Raw genomic sequence first — 9,852 nt, forward strand, 5'->3', positions numbered from 1 at the left:
TGCACGAAACCGGAACTTACATGATCGTCAGTGTACGATTTGACAGGTAAGGGAAACTTACCATTTCCGAGTGTTGATTTCGTACACGTGTGGAACGGGGGGAAACGATTGATGAAACACTGAAAGTCTGATGGAGAAAGAGAACACTGAAACTGTTATAGGGCATGTATTCACATCCATTAAAGCAATAACATAAAATTACTTACAATGAGAAACATCCTATTTAGTTGCATCATATATTCCGAATTTGTTCAGATATTTAGATGGTTTCATTCTTAGGACAGGTGTTTGTTTATTATCTTTGTTTGGATTTATTCTATTATATTTAGACAAACATGTTGATTTAACTGAACTGTGTATATATATCTAACAGTACATAAATTATGCTTACAATTTTTACAATTATTTGAAAATAATTTCAGAATAAAAAGATTTAGATTTCTATAAGTACTGTTTTTAGAAATTACAATAATCTCATTATTTGATAGCAGATTAATATTTAGCATGATAAGTTGGGTTTTATTTATGTTGAAAGTTTTAATTGAATTAGTCCTGATGGACAGCCATTGTCAAAGAAAGCTCTGAAGAAACTTCAGAAAGATGCAGAGAAAGCAGCCAAAAAAGCAGAGTACAAAGCGGCGAATAAGCCCGCCCAGCAGGTAAACGGGAGTCCATATATCTTATAGATATCCATTAATTAGCACAGGCAATATCCTTACCTGGAATATTTTTCTTATTATGATGCAATTTGGTATGAATCTAAAGTTGCCCATGTGTTGCATCATTCATATGTAAGAATGTGAAAATAACTTATTAAAGTTTTAAGTATCACATTTTAGAATATTCTGCAAGGAAACAGTTGATATCGAAACTATCGCTGTACTGAAGAAAAAAAATGGTAAATTATTCAAATTGTGGAATATCTTTTTTGACATGTTTGAAATTATTGGAAATGTGAGTGCTTCTTAAGTATATTTTTAGTTATACAGGTCAGTAAGGAAACCAAATACATGTACTAGTATATATTTTACAGATTATGAATTTAATAAACAATTTTTTGTAACATCAGGAGGCTGTTGAAACAGAGGATGTGTCAAAGGGAAAGTATGGTAACATGCCAATGATACAGTCTGCTTCAAAACCAGATGTCGAGTTTGTGGAGTTGAAAGATCTTACCACGAACTTGGCAGATGAGAAAGTCTGGGTCAGAGCCCGCTTACAGACCAGCAGAGCAAAAGGTTGGTTTGAAATTAATCAGTAATTGTAAACTTTACAGCAAGACATGGCTAAACAGAGGGCCAGGGAAAAGCAATTTTCATTTGTTACAAACTACATGTATGTCATGTCTGATTATATTATTTTATTCTATGCTGAAATCAAAGACCACAAAAACACTATTTCGGTTAATCTGATAATTTTTCTCTGACAAATTGACTATCAGTTTAAGTGAAACCCTCTGTACATTAAAATGTGGGGAATGAAAGTCATGTCAATGTAAGCATGAATTCGTATTAAGTGTGTTCGTTGTAAGCTGGTTTTACTGTTATAATTTAGCGACAAAATTAGTTTTACATACCGTATTTCACGGAATTTAGGTCGATACGGTTTATTGGGCGAAGGAGGCCGTTTTTAGCCATAATATAAAAAAAAGTATAAATAGGTCGACTTCGAAGAATTGGTCGAAAAATTACCGCTAGTTCTAATGAATAAATGGTTTAAACCAATAACGTTATCATATAGTAGCCTTTAATCTTATTTCACAGTTTTAAACAAAAGGGAAATAAAATGTATTTCTTGAAAACATCGTAAGAAAATGTCTGAAATTGCGTCAAAATTTTCAAACCAAATAATTCAGAACAGCCGGTTTTAATTTAAGATCGTTTTTTATTACTTCCCTGCCATGTGTACAAACTGGTGTTAACCGGGGGATAGTTACCTAGCCTGGAGGCATGACTACGGTAGCACATGCCACCCTGTGTCTCTATGTGACTTTTTACTGTGTATATACACACGAGTCAACCTCTGATCTTATTGAAGCCTGGAGGCATGAGTAGCACGTGCCGAGAGTTCAACTGTGTATAAACAAAGTCAGCGCTACCTAGACTGATTTCAGAGACACCTGGCTAAAATTTCATCGAAAGTTTTATGTTGAATATACAGAAAAAAACTTGTTCATGTATTCTATTATGAAAACAAATTGTTTTTTTTTTATTTCTATCCGACGATATTTCCCCCGTAATTACCCTTTGTACGGTTCTCATTTTACTTTTACCACGCGAAATCGATTTCCTGTTTATCGTAAGCACACGATCAAAATGCATGACAGCATTTAATGATTCAGTCAGTGATCTAAGTAAGAAATGTAAGAAGAAATAAATCTATTTACATTTAATTTTGTTTAAATGATAAAATACTTCAGTATATTGATTAAAATCCATACGATTTTTACACAGAAATTCAAGCAGTATTATAGTAAACACTCATGATTTTATTGAAGTGTTGCATAAATTTTTGCAAAATTCCAACCAAAAAAAACAAAAAAACATAAATTGGGCGAAGCGATGAATAGGGCGAGGTCCACATGTCAGGGGAAAAAAGTATCGACCTAAATTCCGTGAAATACGGTAGTTTAATATTTTGAATTTAAATGAGTTATGCAAAACTAATTTAATATTATTTTTTGCTCTGATGTTACAGTAGCTATTGATTTTTTGCCTTTGCAGGAAAGCAGTGTTTTTTTGTGTTACGACAGCAAAAATGGACAGTTCAGGCTTTAGCGTCTGTTGGGAAAGAAACTAGCAAGCAAATGATTAAGTTTATTGCAAGGTAAATAAAACCCGAACAATTATGTTTATAAGCTCACAGCACAGCCAAACTTCAAAATCTGCATTTAAAACATTACGTTATTGTATACTTTTTAGTTTTATAGATATTCTGATTTAAGCTTATTTGACTGTAGAGTGTGCTAAAAAAAATTACATTCTAGTACATGGGAGAAAATAAAAATTACTGTTAAAGCTGTACACTGCTTGTAAATAGGCACCATCTCACAGATACCTGGTATATAAACCTTTTGATTTCGTTGCACCAAATTCACACCTGAAATTCGTGGCTGACGGTAGTATTCCTTTCGTGGTCTTTGGAATTTATGCATTTTATTCTTATTTTTGTGCATATTCTGTTTGTAAATTACATTTTGACCAGTTTAATTGATGTTAGTATTCTCCTGTCTTGAAAAAAGTGCGTAAAACTTGATAAATTTCATCACGACCGAGTAACACAGCAATCAAGATGTACATCCACACAGGTGAGACCTCCACAGCAAAATACTTTAAACTGCTAAGAGGTCTCCAGCTTATATAGGGGTTGTAGGGATAACGGTAGTGAGAGAGAAATATGGCAGACAGTGCCTATTTACGAGCGGTGTTCAGCTTTAATATAAATGTACGTGTGTATAAATTAATGCTTCCAAAATCTTGTATACAATTTTTCTCTTGAACTGATTAGTGTAAACATTAAAAGCACATATTAAGTCAAGTTTTTATCACTATTCATCATTTCCTTGAATCAGTGAAAAAGAATCAGAAGAAAGGCAATAAATAGTGTGATGCTGTATTACATGTGATTCATTTACAGTAACCACTCACCTATTATCTTTTAGATTTACATCTTTTAAATTTTTATTTTATGCAGTATAAACAAGGAGTCAATAGTTGATGTGGAGGGCTTTGTGCGGAAAGTGGATCAGCGGGTGGAATCATGTACACAGCAAGATGTGGAACTGCATTGTCAACAGGTAAACGCATCACAATCAGTCATAGTTTATGGAGGTTTTATGATTTAATACTTAATCTTTCAAGACAACAAAAATTTTGTGAAGTGAAATTATTAAGTAAGGAATGATCTTGGAGAAAGAGTTTTTGATTAACTAGTAATAAGGATGCGTGTTGATTTCCAGGTGTGGATGGTGAGTTCGGCTGAGCCACAGCTGCCCCTGCTGATTGAGGATGCCTCTCGACCAGAGACCGACACCGTAAGTTTATGAATTAGAATTTCTTTTTCATGGTATATTTTCATAGTACATGTTTTTATCAATGCTTGTCCAGGAACCTTTAAATTGATTTCAGTTCTATAACCATTTAACATAACATTTTTCTTCCCTCCAAAACTTATATTTTTCAGATACATGTACTATCAGACGTTTTTTAAATTTTATTTTCGTTGTAAAACAGCTTTTTAGAGTGAAAAAATAGCTATATGGATCCTCCAGAACTGAGCATTACATATCACTGATATGGTCTAATTTTTTACTTTTCTTGGTACCTGGATTAAAGCTGGATACTGAATATTCATTCCATTATCTGATTGTTGCAGAGTATGGCAAAGGTCAATCAAGATACACGACTTGACAATCGAATTCTGGATCTGCGGACAACAACCAATCAGGCGATATTTAGAATCACGGCAGGAGTATGCAGATTTTTTAGAGAACATTTAGACCGCCAGGGATTCATAGAAATTCATTCACCAAAGATTATTTCAGGTAATTTTGTTGGAAACAATTTTTTGCCAAAACTACAAAGACTTTTGAATTCATTTGAAAAAGCCGACACAAACATAGAACAGAAACCAGCGTGGTACATTTTTAAACATCTTTTGTTTTGATTGACAGCTGCCTCGGAAGGCGGAGCCAATGTGTTCACAGTGTCCTACTTTAAGAACAGCGCTTTCCTCGCTCAATCTCCACAGCTTTACAAGCAGATGTGTATATGTTCTGACTTTGACAAAGTCTACACAGTAGGTGCAGGTAATGTATCATTAAATTGAATTTTTGTATTTAAAGATTTTTTTATGCCCCCCTTCAAAGAACATTTTCCGTTCATTTTCTTCGCAGAGGTTGCACATACTGAAATGAAATTTTGTGTACAGGTTTATTATAATAATATCTAGGTCAAGTTTGATTTGGTTGCGACTGAGCAATTCTCAACAGATTTATTGCACTTGGACTTAGAAAAGTTCCAATACCTTGCAATTTCCATTCATTTTCTTTGCAGAGGTTGCCTATACTGAAATGAAATTTTGTATACAGGTTTTTCATTATATTTTCTAGGTCAATTACATTTTGGGTATGATAGAGAAATATTCAACAGAATTATACAGTTACCCCTTGTCTCAGAAAAATTCCAATATATTGCAGTTTCAGTTCATTTTCTTTTCTTTCAAGTGACATGTTTAAATAAAGAACATTCAGCTGTAAAGATAATCGTGTTATTCTGTTCGGTGAGGATTTAACCTCACTATAGAGAAGTCACCAGCTCTCTTGAATGGTTTATAATACATCATGGCAAGGGCAACAATTAACTTTACTTCTAAAATTTAAACTGTCAAAGTTTACGTTAGTTTATTAAAGAAGAAGTCAGTGTAAATGTGATTTGCAAGAACCTTCCTTTTCTTGTAGTGTTTAGGGCGGAGGATTCCAACACCCACAGACACTTGACAGAGTTTGTGGGGCTAGATCTGGAGATGTCCTTCAAATTTCACTACCATGAAGTGCTGAAGGTCATCGGAGACATGTTCATCAATATTTTCAAAGGTCTCAGAGACAAGTAAGTCCTGAAGTTAAATCAGTTTCATTGTCTTTTGAGTTCGTTGTGTTCCCTTAGCCCCCTTTAATATCAATCTCAATTTTATAGATGGAAAAGTAAAATCAAAGTTTTATTGCTACAGAGCGAGGAATTCTAATTTTTTGTCATATTGATATCACTGTCTTCTTTTCAAATTGCCATCTATTTTCATCAATGTATACATTGCTTGTTTACAGCTTTCAGGAGGAAATAGAAACAGTCAACAGGCAATATCCTTCAGAGCCCTTCAAATTTCTAGAGCCAAGGTGAGTACCTAGCTAACTTAGTAATCTGATACATGTATATATATGATTATATACATTTTATGATTTTTATCTATAACTGATATAATGCATAAACTTCATCAACTTGTGTGTAGTAATGAGTTCCTGATTTTAGTTTGGTCCTGGAGTACCCAGAAGCTGTGAAGATGTTGAGAGAGAATGGGGTGGAGATGGGGGATGAGGACGATTTGAGTACACCGGCTGAGAAACTTCTGGGTCGATTGGTCAAAGCCAAGGTTAGTGATCCTCTACTTATTGAGATGTGAGTCTATTACAGTACCCAAGTATTTGAGAAATAGATTTTGTTTTCATTTTTAACTTTTAATATATAAATTACAGTACTCTGTTTTCTCTACAGCATTTTGCAGTTATCTGTTTTTCTGTTGTAGTATGACACAGACTTTTACATCCTAGACAAGTTTCCGCTGGCTGTCCGCCCATTCTATACCATGCCAGACCCCAAAAACCCAGTATGTTCAATGTTATTCTCAAGCAAAGCTTTATGTTAATGAATCAAGGTACAAGTGTTTGATTCACTGCTCACTAAACAATGCATTTCTAATCTTGAAGAAATACTCCAATTCTTATGACATGTTCATGAGAGGAGAGGAAATCTTGTCTGGTGCCCAGAGAATCCACGACCCAGTTTACTTAACAGAACGAGCCAAGGAGCACGGCATTGGTATGTTCATCAGGCTATAACCCTCTATCAGACCCAGTGTCAATACAAATATTTGCTCTCCTTGTTTCTGTGGTAAACAATGTAAAAGAGTTGCTTGTACCTCTCTGCTGGTTTCAAATTATTTTTGTGCATTTTAACAGGTCTGGAAATTATCAAGTGTTTTTGTGGTAAATGTTATACAGAGTTACCTACATGTATCTGCTAATTTCAGATTAATTTGTGTGTGTGTTTTAACAGGTCTGGAGAGTATCAAGGCCTACATAGATTCCTTTAAGTATGGCGCCCCGCCTCATGCTGGTGGCGGTATTGGTAAGCCTACTCAAAATACTAAATACTACTTTTTCAAAAACAATCTAGCATGTAAAATGTGCTACATGTAAAATGTATTATGTGAAAAGTGCATTGCATGTTTATATGCTGTTCATTGTTAAAAATAAAACTTGTACTGACAAATATGTCATCTTTCAACATGAAGTTTGAGTTGGTAGTTTTGATAAATTTTAACATTATTTTAAATATTTTCATTTCCAGGCATGGAAAGAGTGACTATGTTATATCTAGGCCTTGACAATATCAGAAAGACATCTTTATTCCCAAGGGACCCAAAACGCTTGACTCCTTAAAGACATCAGAATATAGGACTGCTGCAATACAATATAAGACTTCTCTTAAACTATAAAATATCAAGTCAACTGTGTTGTTATAAGTATAGGTACTGATTATATGTCTCAATTTGTCTACATTTGGTCTCTGTTAATGTTTCATTGTCAGGGAAAATGTTTTTAAAAATTCAATTAGAATTAAAATATAGTAAATCTATATTCCAAAACATGTTAAAAGTTCATAGTGATATAGATAATTGTACCATGTTGAAACTGTGAGGAAAAGTGGCAAAAAATTGTGTTTTTGTTTTAAGTGTATTTATTCCTTTGATTTGCAAGCTGTACTGAGTATATGCTGTCATGTATATTGAAAATCAGATAGAATAAAATCTTTGAAAATGTCTGGATTTTTCTACTGTAACATGTTGCTTCAAATTTTTCTGATTTATTATTCATGATGGCAATTTAAAGTTTTTTTTTGACAATTTAATATTTCAGACATTAAATATAAATTGTTATGAACCTGAGCAGCTTTCAGGGATAGCTAGGATCCATCAGATGCCTTCCTATGCTCCCTCATGATTTACTTCACCACATTTCATTTTTGAGCTTTTCAATGATGAACATTATTTGAGGCATCTTTGGAAAGAATCTAAAGTAAACAAATCATTAAAAAATTGTGATGTTTTTCAAGAATTTTATTTGAAAAATCTCCGGAGCCAAGTCTTTTTGTGGATTTTCTTTGAGTTTCCAGATGTTTTGTTTAAAACTGGTGCACAACCCTGTAGGTTGCCAACAATGTCTATATACTGTTTCTCCTTGACTTCAGCATCCTTTTCCTCTACCCAAGAAACTGTGATGGCTCTGAAATGCCACTTCTGTAAATACTTGCCAACCTCCTGCCGATCATTATTGCTCAGGTGTGCCTGTTGCAATAAAGAGGTTAAATAGATAAATTACTTCATACACATCTTATCTTCGTATTGTCACACCAAACTTTGCAATCAAAATTGTTTACATCCTAAAAATGATTTCATGTAACACAATTCTCTCTTAAATTGAAAGTTTTTCATTCAGAGTCATTACTTTTAACAAAAAAATTTGAGAAAAAATGTACCAGCGTCAAAAAAAATCGTACCTGGATGCGGTTACGGATGTCAGTCGATGACATGCCGAGGTAAATCACCTTTCTCTTTTGCTTGAACACATAGATCCCTGACGTTTTGTATGGGACTCCGCCATCCGTCGGTTTTGATAACGCAGTATCAATGGGAACATTTCTTTTCACTAGTACTCGACATTTTGTGTAAATCTTCCAGTTTTTATACGAATTCTACAAAACAAAAATACAGAATACATTTTAAATATATTTATTCCACCCTGTTATATTCCATTCAATATGCGAACTATATCTAATGATGTGCTGAATAAGTGTAAATGCCTTTAGGGAACTGTAGAAGATTCGTGTCCATCTCAACATTGGACACTGTTGAACATAAAATTGAAATTGAAAGTAGATGTGAATCCCGATCCCGATCGTATGTTTGTATCAAACACCAATATTTTCTTTTCTACTCAAAATAAGTTTTTTTTAAAGTAACTTAAGATTAGGCACATGCGCTCCAAAATGTATTTTTTATAGTAGAAATTCCTTTAATTTGTCAATATTGAATCGTATTTTTAAAGTATAATTACAGATGGAAAATTAGTATACAGATAAAACATTCTTAAAAGTATGGTACGATATTGTGGTCTTTAAAGTAATGAACATGTACATATTTTTTCATAGGTATTAAGTAATTGTTTTACATTTTCCTATTTTGTTTAACGTGTTGTGCGTGGTTAGCTATCTGCCTGCACCAGGCAGAACACACTATAAAATAATTAAAGTCGACGTAATAGTCCGACAAGATAAGTAAGAAGAAACAACTAATGCAGCTAATGATATGGTAGGAATCTAGTAAGTTGTAAGAACTTAATTGTGTGCGATTATAATCACATGTACTTAAAATGTTCAGTTTAAATATAAATTATCACAATAATATTTTATAATCCCCCCCCCATAAAGTTGGGGGGGGGCAATTTTGAAGAAAAATGTTTTTTCGATGCTTCGATCATGCCTTTTTTAATACAAAGCGTCAAATATCCTTCACCCGGTTAAAGAATTACTTTTTATATCAAGTCTATTAAAGACACTTAAAGCTAGGGGCATAGTCACGATTTTGGTCAAATTCTATTTTTATGTTTTTATTATTTACAATGCTTTAGAAATGGATTTCTTATGATCAAATTAAATTTGAGAGTCATTCGTAGAGTTTAAAGCAAGATATAGGGCTCACAATTCTTTGTCATGTAAACAAGGCTCGTGCCCTGTTTTTGTTTACATGGGTTCAATATACCAGTAAAAAATATTTTTTCTAGCTTATTTGTCTATCTTTTTATTTATTTTAAGCATAGATAAACAGTTTCTTACGTTTAACACATTCGTTTTAGGTTTAAAACTGAAATTTTTTCTTCAACGTTCATAATGTAAACAAACGCTTTGTTTACATAGCGAAGAATTTCAGTCTCTGTAACTCGCTTATATATAACTCAACAAATGACACACAAATTTCGGTTGCCTATTTAAATGCCTTTCTGAAGCATTGTAAATATTAAAA

General features: G+C 33.3%; 2 protein-coding genes across 2 annotated transcripts; one reads left to right on the plus strand and one right to left on the minus strand.

Moving 5' to 3' along the window:
- The first annotated feature begins 2 nt into the window (after positions 1-2).
- Positions 3-7,595, plus strand: LOC128189163 (aspartate--tRNA ligase, cytoplasmic-like). Its single transcript, XM_052860663.1, has 15 exons — positions 3-162; positions 551-659; positions 1,070-1,238; positions 2,724-2,826; positions 3,694-3,796; positions 3,959-4,033; positions 4,375-4,543; positions 4,673-4,807; positions 5,459-5,606; positions 5,822-5,890; positions 6,024-6,144; positions 6,298-6,378; positions 6,479-6,590; positions 6,828-6,899; positions 7,122-7,595. The coding sequence occupies exons 1-15, from the start codon at positions 131-133 to the stop codon at positions 7,211-7,213; spliced, it is 1,590 nt and encodes a 529-aa protein (XP_052716623.1). The 5' UTR covers positions 3-130; the 3' UTR covers positions 7,214-7,595.
- A 274-nt stretch (positions 7,596-7,869) lies between these two features.
- Positions 7,870-8,741, minus strand: LOC128189196 (uncharacterized). The gene is made up of 3 exons (XM_052860704.1): positions 8,634-8,741; positions 8,331-8,525; positions 7,870-8,118 (listed from the first exon to the last, which is right to left on the minus strand). Exons 1-3 carry the CDS (start codon positions 8,670-8,672, stop codon positions 7,891-7,893), a joined length of 462 nt encoding a protein of 153 aa, XP_052716664.1. The 5' UTR covers positions 8,673-8,741; the 3' UTR covers positions 7,870-7,890.
- Positions 8,742-9,852: the final 1,111 nt, after the last annotated feature.

This window comes from Crassostrea angulata, chromosome 1 (assembly GCF_025612915.1).
Source record: "Crassostrea angulata isolate pt1a10 chromosome 1, ASM2561291v2, whole genome shotgun sequence".
In the NCBI taxonomy this organism is placed as follows: Eukaryota; Metazoa; Mollusca; class Bivalvia; order Ostreida; family Ostreidae; genus Magallana; species Magallana angulata.